We start from the raw sequence: 24,679 nt of genomic DNA, 5'->3' as shown, positions 1-24,679 counted from the left end.
AACAAAACAAGAGTCTCGCTGTGTCACCCAGGCTGCAGTGCAGCGGCATGACCTCAGCTCACTGCAACCTCCGCCTCCCAGACTCAAGCAATCCTCCCACCTCAGCCTCCTGAGTAGCTCAGACTATAGGTGCATGCCACCACGCCAGGCTAATATTTTTTGTAGAGACGGGGTTTTGCCATGTTGCCCAGGCTGGTTTCAAACCCTTGGGCTCCAGGGATCTGCCCGCCTCAGCCTCGCACAGTCTAGGGCTTACTGAGCCACCGTGCCTGGCCACATTTCATTATCTCAATTGAACTGTCTTCAATTTTGTCAATTCTTGCTTCTACCAGCTCAAATTCAATTACCTTACTTTTCAACTATAGAATTTCCAGCTAATTATTTTTGAATAATTTATCTCTATTTAGTGAGACAATTTTCATACTATCATTTTAGTTCTTTGTACGTAATTCATATAAGCTGACTTTAAGTCTTTTAGCTGAGTTTAGTGGATCACACCTGTAATCCCAGCAATTGTTTGTATTTTAGTACAATTGTTTGTATTTTAGTACACCATCTTGGCCAGGCTGGTCTTGAACTCCTAACCTTGTGTTGAGCCTGCCTCGGCCTCCCAAAGTGCTGGGATTACAGGTTGAGCCACTGCATCTGGCCACTGCTTTAAACTTGTCGCTTATTTCCCCTCTTGTTAATTCTGGGGTCTTAACTGCAGGGTAAACAGCTCTAGCTGCTGCTATTTTAACTTGGTATCCTTTCTTTTGTTTTTTGAGATGGAGTTTCACTCTTCTCACCCAGGTTGAAGTGCAGTAGCGTGGTCTTGGCTCACTGACACCTCTATCTACCGGGTTCAAGCGATTCTCCTGCCTCAGCCTCCCAAGTATCTGGGATTACAGGCATGCATCATCACGTCTGGCTAGTTTTTATATTTTAAGTAGAGATGAGCTGTCTCCATGTCGGTCAGGCTGGTCTCAAACTCCCGACCTCAGGTAATCCACTCACCCTGGCCTCCCAAAGTGCTAGGATTACAGGTGTGAGGCACCACTCCCAGCCCGTATCTTTTATTTCTTTTTCTCTTTTCATTTTTTGAAGACAGAGTCTTGCTCTGTCACCTAGGCTAGAGGGCAGTGGTACCATCACAGCTCACTGAAGCTTCAACCTCCCAGGCCCAGGAAATCCTCCCACCTCAGCCTCCTGAGTACCTGGGACCACAGACAAGCAGTATCATGCCTCGTTTTTGTTTCTGTTTTTTGTTTTTGAAGAGACAGGGTCTGTTTGTCCAGGCTGGACTTGAACTCCTGGGCTCAAGCATCCTCTTGCCTTGGCTTCCCAAAGTGTTGGGATTATATGTGTGAAATACTACAACCAGCCTGATACTTGTTTTTAGAGACAGGGTCTTGCTGAGTTGCCCAGGCTGGAAGGCAGTGGCTGTTCACAGGCTCACTCATGGTATGCTATGGCCTTGAGCTCCTGGGCTCAAGCGATCTCCTGCCACAGCCTACCAAGCTGGAACACAGGTGTGGGCCACATCTCCAGTTTTCCATTGTCAGAGGTAATTTCAGATGTGAGACATTCTGTGCTCAGTGACAAGGCCTTATCACCCCAGCTCTGGTTGGCAACTTGCACCCCGTCCTCTGCCCAGTGACGGGGCCTCACTACCCCAGCTCTGGTGGGCAACTTGCACCCCGTCCTTGAGCTGTTGGCCAATACCGTGGCTGCCTTCTGGTCCCTCTATCTAGTTTCGGTATTTCATTTTGCTTTTCAACAGAGGCAAGCTGGGCCCTGTTCTTTCTAATCTCCTGTGGGTGTGTCTTCCCTGTCCCCCAACACGAAGGAGAAAAGCAGCTCCCTGGTGTGGGAGGAGATGGAGGCCCCGTCCTGCTTGTCTCCATGTGCTGGGACCCTTCCTCTCCTGCCAGGCTCAGGCCCAGTTGCCTTTGGAAGTGGAGACCTCTGGATGGAGACCTGTCCACCAGACGCCACAAGGTCGCCTGGGCAGGGCAGGCCCTCTCTGTGCCGGGGGCTGACAGCTCACGGGCTTTTCATGAAAACCTCTCACTTCCTTCCAGGTTTTATCAAAGCCACCAGCTTCTCTTCTGTAACAGAAAAAGCCCCCAATTTTTTCCCTTTTCCCTTTGAGGTCTGGGGTCCTACTCCTTGGCAAGGCAACGGCTTCCCTAAGAGGGACCCTGTGCCAGGGAGGGGTGCCGGCCTTCCTGAGAGGGGGGGCCTGTGCCAGGTAGGGCACCAGCCTCCCTAAAGCACCTGGAGTCCACTCACCTGCTCTGTGCTTTGGGTTTTGTTGCTAAGCACAGTCATTACAGCATCCGGAAGTTAAGGAATAAGGAAGCCTTGAGTTACAGGGTATGGACCGTCACCAGTCAGGCGGTCAGAGCCAGCCTGCTCCAGAGCCTGGGCCCCAGGCAGGAGCTGGGTGTCACTGGGGCACACCCATGTAGGTGAGTGGGCCGGATTGCACCACCTTCCTCCAGCTCCAGCCAGAGCCTCCCAAGGGCGGTCTGACACCCACATGGGTGGCCCCTGGCAGCAGGGTCTCCAGGCTGGCACTAAGGCTCCTGCAGTCCTGGGCACTCTTGATGTTACTCAGCATTTATTCACAGATCTCCCTGAAGATGGCAGGCTTTGTTACTTGTCCCTTGCGGGAGCAGGCTCTATGAGAATCGCATGCCCAGCACCCTCGGCAGGTACCCAGGAGCTGACTCCAGCAGACCTGGGTGGGCGCCAAAAGGGAGCTGCTCACACCCAACACCCACTGTGAAACCACAGCATGGAGCTGGGGCGCCGTCACCACAGTGCGCTCTGTGTGATACAGGCTGATTCAGATTTTTTCTTTTAAAGCAGGGTTTACAGGAAGTTTTACGGTGACCAAAGTTCTGTGGTTAAGAGGGGGGTGGGAAGCCTGGCCAACATGGTGAAACGCCGTCTCTACTAGAATTATAACTAGCCAGTTATGGTGGCGGCCGCCTGTAATCCCAGCTACTTGTGAGGCTGAGGCAGGATGGAATGAACCCAGGAGGTGGAGGCTGCAGTGAGCCAAGATGACGCCACTACACTGCATCCAGCCTGGGGGACAGAGCAAGACTCCATCTCAAAAACAAAAAACCCAAAACAAAGCACAGCCAACCCAAACACACAAAAAATACACTGGAACCTTGTGGCCTGCTCCACACCCCCACCAAGGTCATCAATGAGGTGGGAACACCCTGCTTTTGCCCAGGCTGAGTCTTTTTTTTTTTTTTTTGAGACTGAGTTTCGCTCTCGTTACCCAGGCTGGAGTGCAATGGCGCGATCTCGGCTCACCGCAACCTCCGCCTCCTGGGTTCAGGCAATTCTCCTGCCTCAGCCTCCTGAGTAGCTGGGATTACAGGCACACGCCACCATGCCCAGCTAATTTTTAGTATTTTTAGTAGAGACGGGGTTTCACCATGTTGACCAGGATGGTCTCGATCTCTTGACCTCGTGATCCACCCGCCTCGGCCTCCCAAAGTGCTGGGATTACAGGCTTGAGCCACCGCGCCCGGCCTCAAGGCTGAGTCTTGAAGGGAACTGGAGAGATTCTACCAAAGCCTTATGCACATATGGAAGACAGGAGTCAGAGGAAGGGGGGCACAGCCTCACACCCACCCCAACCCCACGCAGGGGACTTTGGGGGAATGAAGGCACTGCCCTCACCACTGGCTCTGCCTGGCACAGTTCAGGGTCCCTCCCAGGTCAGGCTCCTCTGCAGGGGACACAGTGACCAGGACCCCCATTGCTTCTGATGCACGGGTAGGCTCTGCTCTTCCGTGGGGTTTGTTTCTACAGCTGCTAGCCCTTCCCAAGCCCCCAGGTAAAGGGGAGACAGAGCTCCGAAGTAAAAGGCTAAGGCACCTCTATTAACTCACCCTCCTGCCACGGCGAGCATCAACAGTCTCCTGGAGGGCCCTTGGCAGGCCTCCTCTGAGCCAGGACCGCGCAGAGCACACCACCATCTAAGTGGAGGCCTCACCCGGGCTGCATTCTGGCCAGGACGAGGCCTCTCAAAGCGATTCCCCGGATTCCCTCACCAGCTGCAGCTGCCAGGGAGCTGAGAGTGGTGCCACAAGCCAGCTAGCTGCGACTTGAATAGCTAGCCACAAGGTCTGTTCAGGGATGCACTGCTCAGAGCTGTAGGAAGCGACGCTGTTTCTCTCCAACTTCTCACAGGCCTTGTGGAACAGATGGCCAGGGGCTGGCCGCTGCCTTTTCTGCACGGCCCTGCAGCAAGACAAAGGCTCCCCTGAGCCAGTCCACCAAGACCGCAGGACAAGCACCTGCATCCAGCGGTGAGGAACAGGCTCCCGTCCTGAGGAGCTGCCTTCACCTTGAGGAGGCAGCAGTCATCTTGTAGTGTTCCCGCTCTGTGTGATGGCAGAGGAGGGGAAAATATAATTGGTTTCAAAATTAAAAGCTAACAATTTGAGAGGAAAAAGCTTTATTATTATTATTATTTTTTAAAGATGGGGTTTCACCATGCTGATCGGGCTGGTCTTGAACTCCCAACCTCAGGTGATCCGTCCACCTTGGCTTCCAAAGTGCTTGGATTACAGGCATGAGTTACCACGCCTGGCCGAAAAAGGTTTTCTTGAGACAGAGCCTACTATGGAGTACAGTGGCGCAATCTTGGCTCATTGCAGCCTCCCGGGTTCGAACGATTCTCCTGTCTAAGCCTCCCAAGTAGCTGGGACTACAGGCATACACCACCACACCGGCTAATTTTGGTATTTTTGGTAGAGATGGGATTTCGTCATGTGGGGCGGGCTGGTCTCAAAGTGCTAGAATTATAGGTGTGAGCCACTAGGCCTGTCTGGATAGTGACAGTGTCTCAATCCCACACACAGCCCCTCTCCTGAGAGGGACGCACTGGACAAAGAGCATTTTAATTAATTTATTTATTTCTTTACACATAACTGAAAGTGATGTTACAGTACATAAGTTATTTACAACTGTGCAGTAATGTGTTGCAAAATAAATTATCTAGAAGGCAGCAAAAGTACATTGTGAATGTATATAAAACTGTACAGCGCTTACGGATACACTTTTTATATGATTATTGGCTCTGTAGTGTTTCAAGTTATGTTCTCAGAAAGAGAAACAAAATGCCCAAGATTAAAGGAAAAAATATACAAACCACGTGGATTTGACTCCATTAAAAACACTACGGGGAGTCCTGGCTCTGTGTCCCTGTGCCCAGGCAGGGGCACGGCCATCGCCCTGCTCCGCACCAGGTCAAAAGCCCAGTCTCAGGCTGTCGAAACGCTGTGGCAACAGGACCACGGCTGGGGTGGCACGCTGGCCCCTCCGACTTGCAGGTCACCTTATTTTTATTTACTTGATCAGAACGGAACAAAAAATTTTAAAAATGCACTCCGTTCAACTCCTGAAATGCCTCTGCAGTTGGCTGGAGAAAAGGGCCCGAAGGTCACCGTTTTCAGACAGAAGCTGCCATGTGTGCGGCCGGCATGGTCTCCTCGTCCCGCCGGGGCCGGTGAGGCTCTGGGGGCTTTGCCTTCACCACGGCAGCTGGTAGAGAAGAGACGTGTTTCACCTCCCTGACATCTGGACCAGTCTGGAAGGGATGGAGACGCTGTGGCCAAGTGCAGTCTCTCTCGGGGTCTCCCCCCACCTGGGTGGACATGGCGCTCCCTCCTCCACCCCTGGGGCTCAGCAGCAGCCCTGGGCGGTGCCGCCCTCGCCTGTGTCCTGCGGTCATCCCGCGGTGTCACGCTGGCAACAACACAAAGTCGTCGTTGACGTCGACCATGGGCACGTAGAAGGAGGGCACCTCGTTCACACACAGGGACTTGTGCCCGGCGGGGTCTAGCTCCTGCACCTTCAGCTGCCACTCCATCCTCTGCACGGCGTTCAGGGCCGCGGCCTCGTGCTGCTGCCGCATGAGGAGGCAGGTCTGTGGGACACACGGTGGGGAGAGGGAGGAGGAGTGAAGGGAGAGCCCCAGACTCTGCCTCCCCCAGCAGGGCCATGAACCTTCCCTGGGACGGGCCAGGCCCCAAGGAGCCCTGTGCCCACTGTGGTGCTGCTGTCAGGGGGCACATGCCCAGGACCAGCTGTACCTTCCCCTGGCATCTAGTTATTACATGTAGCAGTAGCGCCAGCTGTGCTGGGTGTCCATCACCATTACGGCTGTCTGTGCCACCCCTGCCTGAGGTCCTTGCCCGCTGCTCTGGGTCGGCCTGGGGCTCACCTCCAGCAGCCACTGCAGCAGACTAGAATCAAACAGCTTTGTGCTTTCTACATTTGATAATTATTTATGGCCAGTGATAGTTTGACTTGTATTTATAGTAGAAACTACGCCATTTAAGAGTGCATATAAGGGGCCAGACTGGGGTAGGACATATTTTGGGAGCTCATGGAGAAATTTAAGCATGGCCCAGGGAGTGCTGCTATGTCACAGGAAAATCTTTGGTTTTTTTTTTTTTTTTTTGACAGGGTCTCAAGGCTGGAATGTAGCGGCGCAGTCATGGTTCACTGCAGTCTTGTCCTCAAGGGATCCTCCCTCCTCAACCTCCTGAGTAGCTGGGATTACAGGTGCTACCATGCCCAGTGCCCAGTTAATCTGTGTACAGACAGGGTTTTGCAGTGTTGGCCAGCCACAGTGTGGTACGTATCTCAACATGTATGTATCGGCTCACTGCAACCTCTGTCTCCCTGGTTCAAGTGATTCTCACACATCAGTCTCCTAGAATTATAGGCACCCACCACCACACCTGGCTAACTTTTCTATTTTTAGTAGAGACGACGCTTCACCATGTTGGCCAGGCTGGTCTCGAACTCCTGACCTCAGGTAATCCACGTGCCTGGGCCTTCCCAAGTGTTGGGATTACAGGTGTGAGTCATGGCACCCGGCCATATCCCTCAGCTTTAAATGACTAAAGTGAAATAGCTAGGTGAAGTGATAACAGCATTTTGAAATTTGATACTGTCAGTTTACTTGATAAAAATTTAATTGAAACTCCTCCTAGTACTCCAGGAATACTGCCTCCCAACCCTGCACTTTACCGTTACATGAGATCTTGCTTAATTTATGGTTCTGACATTAATGATTACATTGAAGATCTTTTCATTAAGGTTTAGTCATTTTATCTCCTTTGTGGAATGCCTCTTTATATAAATTATTTTTCTGTGCACGATTTTTCTCACTAGTTTGTAAGCGTTTTTACACTGATGCTACTAAACCTACGTGGCACTGTTAATGTACTGAATGTATACAATTTAAACTGTATTTAATTGTTAATGTATTTGAAGTACTGTACAGACTTTCACTCTTATCGCCCGGGCTGGACTGCAATGGCGTGATCTCAGCTCACTGCAAACTATGCCTCCTGGGTTCAAGCAATCCTTCTGCCTCAGCCTCCTGGGTTCAAGCAATTCTTCTGCCTCAGCCTCCCAAGTACCTGGGATTATAGACATGTGCCACCATGCCCAGCTAATTTTGTATTTTTAGTAGAGACTGGGTTTTACCATGTTGGCCAGGGTGGTCTCAAACCCCTGACCTCAGGTGATCGGCCCTCCTTGGCCTCCCAGTGCTGAGATTACAGGCAGGAGCCAATGCGCCCAGCCCAAAGTCCCATTTTAATGTAGTCAGACACTGATTTATCTTCTTACAGGAAAGTCTTCCCTGTGTGTTTTTGGAGAGTTCAGTCAGTTTTTCTCACAGCCTCAGTTAGAAAGGGCCTAGGGCTGGGCGCGGTGGCTCACGCCTGTAATCCCAGCACTTTGGGAGGCCGAGGCGGGTGGATCACGAGGTCAGGAGATTGAGACCATCCTGGTCAACATGGTGAAACCCCGTCTCTACTAAAAATACAAAAAATTAGCTGGGCATGATGGCACATGCCTGTAATCCCAGCTACTCAGGAGGATGAGGCAGGAGAATTGCCTGAACCCAGGAGGCGGAGGTTGCGGTGAGCCGAGATTGCACCATTGTACTCCAGCCTGGGTAACAAGAGCGAGACTCTGTCTCAAGAAAAAAAAAAAAAAAAAAAAAAGAAAAGAAAGGGCCTAGGGGCCTTGGGAGTGTGTGGTGTGATGTAAGTGACTTCATGCACCATCATCTTGGGGCTGGTTATAGCTCAGACCTGAGCTCCTGCCTCAGCAAAAGCCCCAAGGGCCATGCCCCCAAGTACTTGTGGCTCCTACCAGGTAGGGCTGCTGGTTCTCATCTGTGCCCACACCAGCACCTTCTGAGAGCTGCAGCATGACACACAGGTGCTTGGTTCAGGGACCTGAGAGGTGCTGATCCTGATACTGCAGGTAGCCGGGGCCGCCTGCTCCCAGACCTGGTGGGCGACTGTGCAGCGTGACACTTTATAGTTCTGTAACTTGGCAAGTTGCCACTTTCCACTGCTGCTTAGTGGATCCTCTGGGTGTCCAGGTGAGCAGCCCTAGCGACTGGGACCGAGGGTGTGCTGCTCTTCCCAGCGCGTACCCCGCCTCTGCCTGCTGCTCTGGCCCGCGCTTCCAGAGCAGCGGAGGGCGAACGCTCAGACTTTAGAGGGGGCTCACAGGGCAGTCCGAGGAGGTCTGACCATCAAGCCTAGGGCCCTGCTGAGCTGGTGACAGGAGCTGCTTCCTGCACACCTGGGCAGAAGGGAAGACTTGGAGGAGACCACGTACAGGGGCAGGACCTTGCCTCCCTGCAAGCATGGGCCAGGTTAAGAGAATCTGAAATTGTCACTGGGCAGCAGCCTCCCTTGTCCCCAGGGGCACCTGGAGTGCCAGGCCCAGCTGTGGGGGAAGCGCGGCACCAACCTTCATGCGGTCGTACTTGTCATCCACGTCCTGGAGCCAGGAGATGAACTGGCGGGCGTTGAACCGGTCACGCACTGACTTGTTCTCATCGCCCTGTGGAAACCAAACACAGGAGTTTCATCGGAAGACCCGGAGACCCCCACGGGAAGCTGCCCCAGCCTGGGCGATGCCACAGTGACCTTTCTCAAGGGAAAAACCAAAGGGGCAACCTCAGTTACCTTCAAGTCATAGAAGGCATGAACGTTCCCCGTCTCCCCAAATGGCTTCCCTCAAATGCGTGTGAAAGAGGTTGGGACTTTGTCTCCTGAGCACTAGGAGGCTGCAGGCCCCGCCTCTGAGCTGGTCCCCAGCCCTGCCCCACGGGACAGGCAGGGCTCAGCCCGAAAGTAATCCACTCTATAGGAAAAAATCTAATCATCCAATCATTCAATGTATATTCAATACATTAACAAAGTCTCCTGGGTGAGACTTTCTAGGTATGTCACCGTCCCTGTGTCCTGGTGAGGGGCAGACACAGATAAAATGTCTGGGCTCCCTCCTTTTTCAGTGGGCTCAGTAACACAGGTTCATGGTGAACCTGATGACACCATCTGCTTCTCAGAACATGTAGAGCACCGACACACCCAGAAACAAACCCACACAACTGCAGGGAACTCACTTTCCACAAAGGCGCCAAGGACAGAGTAACAATCCCAGGGAAAGGACAGTCTCTTCCATAAACAGTGCTGGAGGCAAGGGACATCCACAGAGAGAAGAGTGAAACTAGACCCCATCTCTCACCGTATACAAACACAAAACCAAAATGGATTAAAGTATCTAAGACCTCAAACCATGAAAACCACTACAAGAAAACATTGGGGAAAATCTCTAGGACACTGGTCTGGGCAAAAAGTTCTCAAGCAATACCCCACAAGCACAGGCAAACACAGCAAACATGGACAACTGGGATCACATCAAGCTGAAAAGCTTGTGCACAGCAAAGGACGCAGTCAACACAGTGAAAGAGAGAATCTGCAGAATGAGGGCAAACGTCTGCAAACCACTCATCGGACAAAGGAGTCATAACCGGAACCTGTAAGGCATGTCATCCACTCTATATGAAAAAATCTAATCATCCAATCAAAAAATGGGCAAAAGATTGGAATCGACATTTCTCAAAGAAGACACACAGGGCTGGGCGCGGTGGCTCACGCCTGTAATCCCAGCACTTTGGGAGGCCGAGGCGGGTGGATCACGAGGTCAAGAGATCGAGACCATCTTGGTCAACAAGGTGAAACCCCGTCTCTACTAAAAATACAAAAAATTAGCTGGGCATGGTGGTGCGTGCCTGTAATCCCAGCTACTCAGGAGGCTGAGACAGGAGAATTGCCTGAACCCAGGTGGCGGAGGTTGCGGTGAGCCGAGATTGTGCCATTGCACTCCAGCCTGGGTAACAAGAGTGAAACTCCATCTCAAAAAAAAAAAAACAAAAAAAAAAAAAACAAAAAAACCAAAAAACACACACAAATGGCAAACAGGCATCTGAAAAGGAGCTCAGCATCACTGCTCATCGGAGAAATGCAAATGAAAACTACAATGAGCTATCATCTCACCCAGCTAAAATGGCCTTTATCCAAAAGATAAGCAATCACAAATGCTGATGACGATGTGGAGAAAGGAAGCCTCATCCCGGCTGGTGGGAATGTAAATTAATACAGCCACTATGGAGAACGGTTTGGCGGTTCCTCAAAATACTAGAAACTGGGCTACCAGAGCATCCAGCAATCCCACTGCTGGGGATAGACCCAGAAGCAGCAGTGAGCTGAGACTGTGCCACTGCACTCAGCTTCGGTGACAGAGCAAGCAATACTCAGTGTACCTAAGAGTAATCTGCCCGCCCATGTTGATGCAACTCTGTTTACAGTAGCTAAGACGTGGAAGCACTCGAGTGCCCATCAACAGATGAATGGGTAAGGAAAATGTGACACACACAACGGAGTACTACTCAGCCACAAAAAAGGAGAGCCTGTCATTCTCAAAAACATGGATGGAACTGGAGGTCATCATGTTAAGTAAAATAAGGCAGGTACAGAAAGACAAACATCACATGCTCTCACTTGACAAGTGAAATCATGGACATAGAGAGGAGGAAGAGGGTTACCAGAGGCTGGGAAGGGGACTGAGGGCTGGGCAGGGAGGAAGAGATGGTTAATGGGTACTAAAAGGAAGAATGAGTAAAACCTCCTGTTTGGCAGCACACCAGGATGACTGTAGCAATAGCAACTGAATTGCGTATTTTAACTGGATTGCTTAACTCAAATGATAAATGCTTGTGGGGATGGACACCCCATTCCCCATGAGAAGTGAAGGGAAGTGTGCTTCCTTGGAAGGTCTGTGTGAGAGGCCTGAGCTGGTTCTGCTCATTTCTGCTCTCCACAGAGCTCAGCCTGCACAGTGCTGTCCTGACCGCCGGTCCATCACAGCCTTCAGTGGGGGAGAGAACCCACACTTTTCAGCCATCCAGCCCCCAAAGCATCGTTTGGTCCAACTCACGTTTTCTTTAAAGAAAATCTGTCACTGTGTAGAATGCTTAAACAAGGAACGCTGATAAAATACATCCCCAAAGAAAGGAAAATCTTTCATGCACTAAGAGATATTTTCAAGTGAACGTCGCAGAGAGCCTGCCTGTTACCACATAGCAAAGCCTGGTGCTGCTCAGGGTGCCCAGGGCTAGGTGGCGTCAAGAGAGGGGCACACGTCATAAGTCTTGGTGCGAGAGTGGGAGAGGGGTCTGGACATCAAGGCGGGATGTGTTCCAGGCGCATCCCCTATGTAAGATGGGGGGCCTCAGGCTCCGAGAGCCCACGACCTGAGTGCAGGGCCTCCAAAGAGGAGGGAGGGGCTGATGCAGGACAGGCAATGGGGGAGCCAGGGGTCCACATGGACAGATCAGTGGTGGCCCCGGCACATGGGCCACTTGCAGGCACACAGGAAGAGCTGCCCAGGGGAGAGCACAGGGCCCTGGCTGCCCACATCCTATGTCCCAGTGGATAGAACAGGTCAAAGGCAGGGGAGGGGCAGGAGTGGGTGGAGCCCCACAGCAGACGGACAGGGCAGTGACTGTGGTTCTGGGATCCTCCGTCAGGTCCATCCCGGCCGAGAAGAGCTGTACATCGAGGTTGGGTGTCCCCGCAGGACAGCCCCTGGGATGCCTGAGAGCTGCAGGTGGAGCCCAGCAGTTTAAACAGAAAATAAGGCCAGCCCTGAAACCTTCAAGAGGTAGGGCAGCTGCTCCAACTGCAGGAACAAGTGTTGCAGAGGTCTAAGGAGCACGGAGGGACTGAGTTGCTGAGGCCCAGCCCAGAGGCCCAGGCCCTTGCCCATGAGGAGAGCTATCCACTCTCGGCTCCAGCCTTCTTGGCTCCTTTCTGAGGCTCGCCTGAGGCTAGAGGTACACAAAGGACTCTGCAGCCCCTGCAAGGCACCGGGCACAGGGGCACCGGGGAAGCTCCTGGTCTAAGTACAGAATCTGTAAAGGGGAGGGGTGGCAGGGGGAGGACGTTCCGGTGCTTAGACTCATGAGTGTGACCTGCAGACGGCCCTACCTGGCTCTCGAGGGGCATGTTGTAGACTTCAGAGTCCAGCAGCATCGTGCAGGCGCTGAATGGCACTGCCTGGTTGGCGATGGTCCTGGCTGCCCGGCAGTGAACCCGCAGAATCTCCTGCTCACAGGACACGATCAGCTTCTCCTGGAGGAGAGGAGCCAGGTGAGCTGGGACACAACCATGCCCCAGGCACCACTGTCCTGACAAGACAGCCCCAAGAGCCTGCACCGTGGACGCCCCGACCATGGCCACCCCTGCCCATGCTGGCGCACTTACCCTCTCGATGCTGTGCTGCAGGCGCAGCTTTCCCCGGACTGCCTCCTGCTGCTTGAACAGCTCCTTCAGGGGCTCCGCCAGGGAGGGAGGGGGTGCAATCTGCAGGTAAAAGGTGAGGGGGGGGTTGGCTAGGACACTGCACTAGCAACAGACTGGAGTTCAGGGAGGTCCCTACTCAGCCTCCCCACTCCTAGAAGCCTGCCCTGGAGACCCCCTCCAGTCCTAGCAACAGACACACCATTAAGCTTTCTAGAAACCGCCAAAGCTTTCTAGAAATCCTGAATAGGCACCTGCACGGTGCCCCATATGATACCATGTGGGGAGGGGATGGAGTGCAGGGAGAGGCACAGGAGAATACCTGTGGTGTGCCAAGAAGGGCATGAATGCAGAAGAAACACAGCAGGACAGCAGGAGCGGGCTGGGTTAGGCTGAGCCTCCTGTGTTTACAGGGAGGGTCCACACACCCCAAATTAGCTTCAACCAGGCTGTAATGCCCACAGTGGAATATGAAGGCTGACAACCAAGCCTCTGGTCTTGGGGTGGCTCGGGAGAGATAAGGGCACACTGGCCCAGGTCCCCATGGAGGGCGGTAGGGCTGCAGCTGGAGGCGTGGTATGTAGGCACTGCACTCCCACCAGCGGAAGGGTCCTCACAGGGTGGGTCAGCGATTCTGAAACTACAGGCATGCTGGGAAGTGAAGGAGGAAGTAAAGACAGCAGAGACCATCAGGACTCAGCCTCGAACTTTTTTGTTTTTTTGAGACGGAGTCTCGCTCTGTGACCCAGGCTGAAGCTCAGTGGTACAATCTCGGCTCACTACAACCGCCGCCTCAGCCTCCCGAGTAGCTGGGATTATAGGCGTGCACCATCGTGCCTGGCTAATTTTTTGTGTTTTAGTAGAGAAGGGGTTTCACGATGTTGGCCAAGATGGTCTCAGTCTCTCGACCTCGTGATCTGCCTGCCTTGGCCTCCCAAAGTGCTGGAATTACAGGCATGAGCCACCGCGCCCAGCCCGATGAAGCCTTGCACTCTTGCATAAAAAAGGGACACACGGGAGCGTGAGGCCAGGTTGAGGCCCGTGGTACAGGGCCGATCTCAGGCCCACAGGGAGTGAGGTTTCCAAAGCAGACACAGAAAGCATGGCCACGTGCTCAGGGGGCCTGCAGTAGTCCTGCTGGGACCTACTGTTCCGTACAGGTGGGGCCAACGTGGTAATGGCAGAGTGGGAGAGGGGTGGCCAAGACCACCTGGAACATGGAGGGGCCAGCCAGAAACGGGAGTGCTGCGGGCAGATGGGTACGTGGACGCAAAGAGGGCACCCAGGAGGAGCTCCTGACAGCCAAGGCTGGATGACTCGCAGCAGGAGACCAAACGCCAGTGACGCTGGGCACCTGCAGGCAGAAGGGGCGGCGGCTCCTGCCAGCAGAGCTCCAGTGAGCAGATGCAGGAGATGGACACAGAGGCCCAGGGCCCAGTAGTGACTGCCATGTGCATGAGCAGCGGTCTCAGAGATACAGGCTTCCACCGTCTCCACGTCTTTTCCCCAAGACACACACCCGCCGCGGAGGGAGAGCCCTCAGCTCACAGCGGACGGGCCTGACCAGGTCTCCAGGTCACACCACCCAGGACACCAGGAGCAGGAGGCCCCACCTCACGCCAGTGGGCTCCTGCTGCCCACCACTCCCAGAAGGGCCCACTAGGAGACGGGACACGGGAGGGGCTTGTCACCTGCAGGGCTCCCCAGGCACTTTCAGGGGAAGATGGGCATGTGGCAGGCGACAAACCTGTCTCTGTTGCCTTTGAACTTTTCTGTCCAAGTAAAATCAGTTCAAAATTAATGATTAAAAAATTTAGCTAGGTCTCTCTAGTCCAAAGATCTCACTGTTGGCCACGGTATCTACCCCAACTTGACAAGCCCAGCCTCCCAGTGGGGTTTCTGGGTGTGGGTTTTCAGCTGAGATGCAACCCACCCATCTGTGGCAGAGGTTCTGTGCGCCACCTCCAAGGTGGGACCGATGTGCACTGTAACGCACAGCCTGCAATGGGAACGGCCCCGCCCCTTCCTCCGGCTCAGCCCTAGGGCCGCCACCTGTAACAGGAGCTGTGCAGTGAGCCTCGGGCTGCTCCTGGAGCACCTGCCACCTCTGCCTGCCTTGGTCTAAGTCTGGGGGAAACCCAAAAGACCAGGCAGGAGATGCACAGAACATTCCCAGGATTACTCTGATTGGCAGGATTCTGGTGGCTTTTTCCCCCTGTATTTCCCAAATTTTCTACAGCAGTCAGACTACTGTTTCGATACATTAAAACAAGAAAAAGCAGCAAAGACAAAGTACAAAAGGTCTTGCTGAGGACAGATCCAAGGGCAGGTTTTTCTGAATGTCTGACCCAACTGCAGTCTCCGTCTCCTGTGGACGAGCCTCCCCGGGGACAGCTAGGGTCAGGGCTCCAGGAGAAGGGTCGCCTTGGGTGCAAAGACCCTCATGCTCCCAGAGAACAGAGCTCAGAGCTCGGCAGGGTGGAGCCCACGGGCGCCCGCTGCTGGGGTCCTGGCACAGCCTCCCTGACAGGCAGCAGCCCTAGCCCAGCCTCACCCTCAGGGCAAGCTCAGCAGAACCCGTGATCCTCTTCTGAGGGATGCTGGGTACCTGAGCCGAGTCGGGGCCAGCACTGGGAGGGCTCTCAGAAGGCCCAGGTCCACAGAGCCAATGCGTGTGGCAGGCCCAAGTGTGCCTCCCACCACTTGCAGGTTTCCGTGGCCAGGAATCCCCAGAAGGAAATGGCCGTTGGTGAACAAGAGCCCGTTCTGGGCATAACACAACAAACTCCAGTGAGATGGCTCTGTCAACCACACAATCTACCAGGCAGTGTGAAAGGAGTCATGTGGTCTGGGAGGGGACTCCAAGAAAGGGCAAGGAGAACATCACACGCTGGGACTGGATGGACCCCGGGGACCTGAGAACAGGAGGGCAGGGGAGGCTTCGTGCAACTCAGGCTGTCACCAAGCACAGATGGGTAAGCTCTGGCTCCACCATAAGGAATCCCTGTGCCTGCTGGGAAAGACCCTGGTGGGTTAGGAGGGAAGACCCCAGCCAGGCCCTGCAGCCCAGGGCAGAGGATGCACTAATGCCGGAACGTGCTCAGAGCAGGGCCCCATTCAGAGGGATCTGTTTTGGGTCCAGATGGAACACAAGGGGCTGGGGTGGGGGTAGTTCTGAGACGTTTCGCCTGAGACTAGAGAGGTTGGACCACCCTTCCCAGAAGGAGCTGCAGCGTCGGCTGTCCTAGAGGCCCAGGGAGGTGGGGGAAGGGACCCAACGTGTGGGCGCTCCGGGAACCCACAGGAATCCATGGGAGAAGGGGTCGGGGACTGAAGACAGAGGGTGTGGCTCTGCTGAGGCTGTCCTGGTGGAGGGGGAGTGGAGAGGGGACAGTGAGCGGCGTGAAGGGGCGGCCCGACATGAGTGGTACTGGGGTGCACCCAGGGTGAAGAGACATCAGGAGACCAAGGCCTGGCACACAGCCAGCTGGAGGAAGGGCCTCAGGTCTGCAGAACAGCTATGTAGCTTCCAGCCTCTGCCTTCTACTCAGGTGGGAAAAGGTCAAGAGAGATCAAGGGCCGGGAGCAGGACATAAAGGACTCGAGGAACTTATGACGGGGGAGCCCCGGATGCATCCCAGCGAGAGAAGGCAGTGGCTCCCCAGGCCCCGCACTCACCACAGGGATGTGGAGCTTGCTGAGCGGCTTGCCGTCCAGGAGGTAGGAGCCCGTATAGGTGACATACTCGGCGTAGCACTGGGGCGCCTGTGGCGTGATGCAGCACAGGATCTTACGCTTCTCCTCGATCTTCTTCCTGATCTGCAGGTATTCGAAGTAGGGGTTGGCCCTGTCGCTGTGGTAGGGCTCAATGGCGTCCAGCTTGATGGCGTCCACGATGGCGGCCAGCGTCTGCTGGATCACCTCCCGCGTCTGCTGTGTGGACGTGTTCAGCTGCTGCTGCAACTGCTGGGTGGAGCGCTGGAAGCGGCGTTTGCGTGGGTGCTGGGCCTGAGCGTCATCCTCCTCGGAGCTGCGGGCCTTGGCCCTGGTGGCTGGGGCGGGGGTGGGGGCACAGTCCTTCTCGGAGGGGGGTGTGCCCTGCTTACTCTGGTTTGCAAGCATCTGCGCCCGGTTCCTGGTCATGCGCTGAGGGATCTCCTCCACTCTGGGGGCCTTAGGGGCTTCGGCCGTGGGTTTTGATTCTGGTTCTGTGGCTTCTGGCTGGATGCTACTGGGAGGGCCTTCGGCTGGGGCAGCAGCACGGGAGGCCTCAGCATTGTCCTGGGGACTGGCACCGTCTGCAGCCTGGGCTTGTGCCACAGCGTCCATGGGGGGGCCATCAGGGGCACAAAGGGATGCAGCAGGGGGGCCTTCGGTCTCGGCCCCCTGGTCTCCACTCCCCAGCAGGCGCTGTTCAGGGGGAATGGGTGGGGGCTCCGTGCTGGAGTCCAGATCCCCAGGGGCCCTCTCTTCGGGCATCGTCTCTGCCTCCACTGTAGCTTCGAGAACCATGTCCAGCTTTGGTTCCTCTGAGGGTTCAGGCTCCTGCTCTGTGGGGAGCCGGGTGGAGGCCTGGTCTGGAGGCAGCGCTGGTGGTTCCTCAGCCACCAAGGTGGAAACGTCCCCACCGTTTACAATCACAGGGGCCCCTGGAGGGATCTTTTCTGAAGGAGCCAGACTTTCTTCTATGGGTTCTGTTTCAACATCTGGTACGTCTTTCGTCTGCAAGGGAAGCTCTGGCAGTGAGAAGGGCCCCAGGTCCAGGTCGTCCTCAGGGCCGGCGAAGGCGTCTGCCCAGGGCACTGGCTCCACCTGGCCAAGGGCAGACAGGCTGGGGCTGTTGTCCAGGAAATTATTTTCCAGGGGCGCCAGGGCCTCGACCTGAGCCACAGTAGTGACACATGCAGGCTCAGGGGCCACGTCCAGTGGAGCTTCCGGAAGTGACTTGCAGTTGCTGAAGAAGGACTCCAGCCCGGAGGGAGAGGCATAAGGAGCCGCCTCTGAGGTGGAGATGGTGGTCGGGATGGCTTCCACCCTGTCTTTGACATCCTCCAGTCCTGGGTCGGTGACAGGCAGAGTATATGGGGCAGGGGAGGTGGAAGGGGCGGGGTATGGCGCCTCGGAGGCGCTGAAGGGCCCTGGGGTGGCAGAGTGGAGGGAGTCCGCAGGGCAGAAATGTTTAGGGGACTCGGGGAATCTCTGCGGAGACTTGAGCAGGAGGTCCGAGCCCACGGGCCAGCTGACAGGGTTTTCAGAGGCGCTCCCCATCAGGCTGGAAGCCAGGGCCTGCTCAGCGGGATGGGCCCACTCCACAGGCTCCTCGGTGATGACGGCACTGAATGGACCCTCGTCCAGCGGCTCCAGGTAGCTGGGCTCTGGGGGGATGATGGCGGCCGTAGCCTGCTGGTCCTCGGTGGCGTCCAGGTCCGGGGGAAGGGCCCCTTCAAGAGAAGAAACCAGCAGCTCCCCCCTGGGCGAAGGGGCAGGTTTTGCTTGTAAACTTGAGAAGATGCCCTCTGGAGACGGGGTAACAGTGACGATGGCAGCCGGCGGGCAGTGCAGAGCATCGACTTTGGGCGAGGGGAGGCCATAGTCTGGGGAGTAGTACCCTGGAGACAAGCAGGCAAACTTCTCCGTGGGAACCGGGGGCAGGGGCACCCTGTCTTCCATCGAGTGCGGCACAGGAGAGTCGTAGCTGGAGGCGGCAGGAACGCTCTGCTGCCTGAAGAGCTTGTCGCCGACGCTGAATTCCTCCTCTGGGGTCCTCCTAATATCGACAGAGACCGAGCGGTACAGGTTTGTGGATAGAGGCCGGGCTGGGGCCTGGCTGGCATTTTCTGAAAGCCCACTTGATGCCACAGAGAACCTGTCGAAAAAGGAGGGGGAGCAGGCGCTGGCGGGAGCGGTGGGCACGGGTGTGGAGTGCTGGGAGTCGGCGCAGTCGAGCATGTCCGCGTAGTCATCGGCGCTGCATGACGGGGTCCTGGGCGTGTGCATCACCTCCTCGTAGCTGGGGCAGGACAGCACTGACGTGGGGGTGGGCACGCCAGTGGGCCGGCTCTGATCAGGCCTGGGGGACGCGGGCAGGGCCTCCTTCATGTGTGGCCCTGCGAGCCAGTCTTTGGAGTCTGCCCCTGATCCCGGGTGTAGCTTATTTTCGATGGCAGGTGGAAGAGGAGTCGACTCCTTGAGCTTTTTGTCTTTAAACGGAGGGTCCGGCCCTGGTGGTTTCTTGGCAGGAACGTCCAGACCCTTCTTCCGCCCATCGTCTGCTGGCTTCGCCTTCTCCTTGAGCTTGGGATCTCCGGACCGGTGCCTCAGCTTCTCCATCTGCTTCATCCTCTCCTTGTGCCGCTTGTGGCGCTCCTCAATCTCCAGGTCCTTCTGGGAGAGCATCCTCTCGAAGCTGGTCATCATCAGGTCGCCGTCCCCTAGGAGCTTCTCCCTGGGCCTGGCTTCTTTCTTGCCTGGGTCTTTGGCCGGCGCCACCTTATCATTCCCATTGCTCATTTTCAATGAGTCGCCCTTTTCTTTCTCTGCACTGTCCTTGAATTTCTCCTTCAGTTTGGCATCGCCGAGCCTTGGGCCCTCGTCCCTAGACTTGTCTTTCAGCACACGGGGAGGGCTGTCCTTGTCCCTGGTGGCGGGCTTCTGCTCGTCCCTGTGATGGCGCAGCAGCTCGTCCCTGTGATGGCGCAGGAGCCCATCTGCATGCCTGTCCCGGTGCCTCTCCTTCTCTTCTCTCCATTTCTCCCTGTGTTTCTCTCTCCTCTTCTTCTCTTTTAGGATGCTGATGGTGCTAGAGCCATAAGGCTTTAGTTCCTTTTCTATTTTCTTGGAAGGTTCTCTCTCGGAATCATTTTTATCTTTCTTTTCGGTAGAAAACAATTCAATGGTTTTATCTAGCTCATCTTCGATGTCAGCTTTCATGTTGTAACAAACTCCGTAGGCGTCCGCCTCCAGGAAGTCCTTTTCATACTGGCCCGAGTCCTTCCTGCTGCCACCCTCCTTGTAATCGTCGCCCTTCTCCTTCTTCTCGGCCTTTTCTTTCTTGGCCCTCTCTCGGTCGTGGCTCTTCTTGGATGAGGATGAGGAGTGCCTGTGCCTCTCCTTCTCTTTCAGCTTCTCCGGGAGGCAGGTACTCTCCCTGGCCTTGTCCTCCATGGGTGGCTCCGTGAAAGACACCTCCAGAAAGGCAGTCAGCCCCGGTTCCTGCCCTCGGTCCGTGAAGCTGTCAGAGGAGACCTCACTGATTTTGTCATTGGAGTCTTCTCTGTACTCATGGAGAGCTTCTTCTTCCAACTTTTCAAGCAGGCTTTTTTCCACGTCGGTGCTCCTCGAGGCCTTCCTCTCCTTGGAATGCTCCTTATCCGACTTCTCTTTGTGTTTGCTTTTAGCCTTGTCTTCAGCAGAGTGTTTCCTTTCAGCCTTCTCTGGGAGCTTCTGTTTAGTTTTCTTGTCTTGCATGGAGTCCACTGAAGCTCTGTCCTTCCTGTCCTTGTACTTTTCTGTGGACTCTTTATCCTTCTTCTCCTTGTGCTTTTCAAAGACTTTCTCTTTTTTGTCTCTCCCGCCGTCGGCAGCCCCTCTGTCCTTTCTCTTGTCTTTGGGCTCCTTGTCCTTCTGCCTCTCGGGGTGCTGCTTGTCAGAGGAGGACTTCCTGTGTCTGTCGGAGGCGTAGGCCTCCCGCCCTTCCTCCTTCTCCTGGAGGCCGTCCACCCTCTGCAGGTCGCCGGCCTCTCCCATCTTGAACCCGCCCCCGATGCAGTCATCCCTGTCGTCCTCACTCTCGTCTGTGAATATGTCTGCGATGTACCAGCTCTTCTCCTTGCCTTTCTTGTCTTCTTTTTTTTCAGGGAAGTCTTCTGAGAGAATCCCGGGGAAAGCCTTCTCTTTCTTCTCTTTCCCTTGGTCCAGAGAGGCTTTCCTTTCTTTGTCTTTGCTATGTGTGTCTTTATGTTTTTCCTTGGTATCTTTTTTCTCTTTAAAACATTTATCGAATTCTTTGTCCTTCTGACATTTTTCGAGCATCAACTTCTCACTTTTGTCCTTGTCAATGGACTTCTCTTTGTATTTTTCTGGTTTGGTTTTCTCCTTCCTGTCCTTATCAAGGCCGTCCTTCTTCTCCTTCTCTCGCGCAGGGTGGTGCCGTTCCCACGGCTCCAGGCCCTTCCCGAAGTCACAGTCGGACTTGTCCTTGAAGCTGCTCTCGCAGCTGCATTCCTTCAGCTCCTCCCGATGCACCTCCTCGGGCCTGGCCCTGCCATCCCTGCGCTCCTTGCAGCTCTCGAGGGCGTCCTTCCTGTCCCGCCCGCCATCTGCGGACTCTCTCCTCTTCTTGTCCTTTTCCGAAAGGTAGCTGGGGACACTTTTATGCTTTTCCATCTGGTCTTTCCTCTTCTCAGAGTTTTTATCCAAATAGTCCCTGTCCTTCTTTCGGAAGAAGGGCTCTCTGCAGTCTCGCTTCTCCCGGGCCCTGCCGTCTCGCTTCCTCTCCTTGCTGTCCTCCTTCACGGTCTCCAGGATCAGCTTGGCCACAGAGTCGCTCTTCATGTCCCTGTAGTCTGTCACTGGTGAGTCCCAGCTGTCCTCCCCTTTGAAATCAAAGGATGAGTCGGACAAGTCAGAAAACCACCGATCTCGCTGATCATCAGACAGGCTAAATTTGGTGTCTTCATTCTCCAGAAACTGATTTTTGTTACAATACTCGTCAAAAGCAGAATCTTCCCGATAAACCTTTTCTTTCTTGAGTTTTTCTTTATCTTCTTTAAAAGCCTTCTCCTTCTCTTTTGACATTTTGTCCTCTTTTAAATCATTCTTTCTCTCTAATTTTGAGGGCCGGTCTTTTGACTTCTTCTTTCTCTCCTCTTTGTATAGTCTCAGTTTTTCTTCTTTTGGAGACTTTTCCTTCAGAGATTTCTCCTTTTCTGCTTTATTCGAACGGTCCTTCTCCTCTCGGAAAGACCTGCCGATGTCCTTGTTCACGTCTTTGATCCTCTTCAGGGATTTTTCATCTTTGGAGACCTTCATGATCTCATCTTTAAAGAGCCACTCTTTTTCTTCCGATTTCATTTTGCTAAGTTTCTCTTCTTTTCTAAAGTGGTCTCGATCATGCTTTACCACTTTTAACTTATTTTCGGTGGAAATGTCATTCTCTAAGAGTAGAGCCTTATCTGACTTCTGCTTGGAGTCCTCATACTCATAAGTAAAACTTTTCAGTTTCAGCTCTTGGCTGATGGAACACTGTCCCTTCTCCTTGTTTTTGTGTTTGTGTTTGGTTTTATGTTTTTTGACAACTTTCCCCTCCTTGTCCAGCTTGGGGACCGCACCCTCCGCGCTGGAGAGGAAGGGGCTTTTCTTCTCTGATGGGCAGCCCTGCAGCCCGCCCCGCTTCCTGTGCTCTTGCTTCTTCCTCACTGGCTTCAGCGACTCCATGCTGGAGCCCTCAGAGGAGTAATCAGACTCGCTTGTCAGTCTCGTCCTTGTGGAGTCTGATAAAGAACTGACCTCTGACCAAGCTGGGGAAGAAATGGTTTTCCAATTGTCTGTCCGCCAGTGCTTGGTGTGCTGGTCTGTGTGGTTGGGGTTCTGCTTCTGGGCAGCAGAGCTCCCGTGAGACGAGGTGGAAGAGGCGGAGAGGGAGCTGAACAGGGAAGGGTCCTTCAGCACCAGCGGGGACCCCTTGAGGCAGCTGGAGCTCCCCACGGAGTCCCTGTCGTCCTCCCCGCTCTCGGAGGACTCACTCTCGGACTCTGAGGAACAGAACTTGTCGCTCCTTTTTCCAAAGCGAACCTCTCTGCCTTTTGTTTCTTTCTTTCGCTTCTTTTTCACTTTGTTTTTCTCCTTCTGCTGCTTGGCATTAGAAGGCTCTCGCGTCTTACTGCCAGGCAAGAGCGTATGTGCCGAGAGTCTCAGCTTCTCTGCTGTGCCTGCGCCAACACTGGTGTCCTCCTCGTCCGACGTGTCAGACAGGATGCGATGGGGCGCTTTCTTTGGTGCAATCGTGTTGTTTTTAGTGTAACTTTTAGCCTCCATTTTGGGTATAGAGATGAAGCTCCTGGGCTTCACTTCTCTTCTGTAGTCCTTTTTCAACAGGTGCTTGTCATCCACTGGAGGAACCCTGTCCTGCTCATCGTCCTCGTCAAACTCATACTCGTCCTTGACGGGGGCTGCAGCCTTCTGTGGCTCTGGGTTCTTGGCCTTGTGCTTGAGGCCTTTTTCGAACTCAGAGTCTGTGTTGTTGCCGTCGACTGAACTGGAAGGTGCAAAGGAGGGGGCGTCTTCCTCTTCTGAGCTCTCTGTTGGAGGCAGGAAGGGATAGGTCACAGGCAGGCTCAAAAGAGCTCTCCCCTGAACGGCAGAGGAGAGAGGCTCTGCAGATGTGCCCTGAGGTAAGGTTCCCACCCAGCCTCTGCAGAGGCACTTTGCTTGACTCATGGGAACCAGCCACGGGCAGCAGGAAACCAGACAGAGCTCGGCTCAGAGACAGGGCTGGCATCTTAGAAGCAAGACTGCAGGCTTCTCAGCAGTGATACGCCTGGGCGGGGTCTCCCGCAGTCCAGAAGCTCCTGTAAACCCCCAGCATCCAAGGAGGAGCTGATGTGAAGGGCAGCACTGCGCACACACCACAGGGCAGCTCCTACCTTCCCTGCATAAAAGAACAAGCAGCTCAGGTGGCCGTGACTTACCCGTCGAGCTCTCCTCGCTGGAAGTGTAAGTGCCTTTGCCTAACAGGAGGTTCACCATCGTGGGGGAGCTGGCCACTTTCAGGGGCGTCTCGCCTTTCCTGTTGCTCTGCTGCGGGTTCCCTCCGTACCGCAGGAGCAGCTTCACCACCTACAAGACAGTAACACCTGCGTCAGGGCCTGCTGGAGACGCACAGCTCCTCTACCGCTCTGTACAACACTGCTGCCCCTTCCAAGAGCCCCAGGGTCCGACCCGAGAGCAGCCCCTCACGGTCCAAGGCTATGGGAGCCGAGTGCACAGGGATTGCCTGGCGAGGCTCCGGGTGTGGCGGGCGAGGTTGTGGCTCCTCTGTGGGAAGGGCTGTGGCCGCCAGGGCTCCCGCACCCCTCCTGTACTCTCCTTCGGAAAGGCTCTGCCTCCTTTGCATTTTTTCCACCGTTTCTCCTTTGCTGCGAGCAGATGACTTTCCAGGAATCTTCTCACGAAGGCTCTCCCCTCCCGCCAACAGTGAGCTCCTCAGCAGAGTGGTGCCGGAGTGGTCGTGGAGGTCACAGGCAAGAGGTTAGGGAGAAGCGTGTTATGGGGGGTGGGGGATAGAATAGAGGAAACAAAGACCAAGTTTCTGCAAGCTGCTTTATTTTTTATTTTCATTTACATTAGAAAATAAAATAATCTCTCCCTTGCTTGATTTTACAAGAGTAAGGGTGGTCACACGAATGACAGGAACAGCCACGGTGACGTTTCCACAGCTCTGTCCAGCTGCTCATCACCAGCAACCTGCATTTCCTATGCCCAGAGCAGCAACACACTGAACTCAAGTACAAATATGAAATTTAAACCCAACTTCAGTCCAGTTCTGAGACTAGAGCATTCAAAGAATCTGTAATAAAGTTTAATACAGACTCTCGTCGCTCACAGAATCCATTCCCAGTTCGTATAGGACATGTCATACTGTTTAATCGGCACAGAGTTCTTATGTGTGTAAGTTTTCTATTTTAACTACAACAAAACCTCAGGCTTACAATTCTGGAGGTCAGAGGTCAAGGTGCTGGCAGGGCTGGGTCCTTCCTCTCCTCCATCATGGGGGTTGCTGGCAGAATTCAGGTTCTTGCAGGGCTGGGTTGGAGGTCCCCAGTCCCAGCTGCTAGGGGCCACCACACTCCTCGGCTCCTCCTCTAAGGCCAGCAGTGCAGGTACGGCCCTCCTCGGGCTCTACCCTCTCCTGCTTCTGGTATCTCTCGGACTGAGCAGGAAAGGCTCTCAAGCTTTAAGGGCCCATGGCGCTGCCCAGGGCC

At 54.5% G+C, this 24,679-nt stretch overlaps 1 protein-coding gene across 8 annotated transcripts in view; it reads right to left on the bottom strand.

Annotated features, from left to right (window-relative positions):
* Positions 1 to 4,324: 4,324 nt before the first annotated feature.
* Positions 4,325 to 24,679, bottom strand: part of ANKRD11 (ankyrin repeat domain containing 11) — a 234,351-nt gene continuing 213,996 nt past the window's right edge. For 6 of the 8 annotated variants that reach the window (XM_074405299.1, XM_074405306.1, XM_074405309.1 and 3 more), the window contains 6 exons: positions 23,387 to 23,534; positions 16,377 to 22,996; positions 12,663 to 12,761; positions 12,387 to 12,530; positions 8,803 to 8,895; positions 4,328 to 5,941 (listed from right to left, as the gene is read on the bottom strand). In XM_074405299.1, coding sequence (XP_074261400.1) covers positions 5,756 to 5,941; positions 8,803 to 8,895; positions 12,387 to 12,530; positions 12,663 to 12,761; positions 16,377 to 22,996; positions 23,387 to 23,534 — 7,290 coding nt within the window. In that variant the 3' untranslated portion in view covers positions 4,328 to 5,755. Of the gene's footprint in view, positions 5,942 to 8,802; positions 8,896 to 12,386; positions 12,531 to 12,662; positions 12,762 to 16,376; positions 22,997 to 23,386; positions 23,535 to 24,679 lie in introns of all 8 variants that reach the window. The other 2 variants (XM_074405313.1, XM_074405315.1) reach the window with 2 other exon arrangements.

This window comes from Saimiri boliviensis, chromosome 1 (genome assembly GCF_048565385.1).
Source record: "Saimiri boliviensis isolate mSaiBol1 chromosome 1, mSaiBol1.pri, whole genome shotgun sequence".
Lineage (NCBI taxonomy): Eukaryota > Metazoa > Chordata > Mammalia > Primates > Cebidae > Saimiri > Saimiri boliviensis.
The sequence above is the reverse complement of the archived record's forward strand: the minus strand, read 5'-3'. Positions and strand labels throughout refer to the sequence as shown.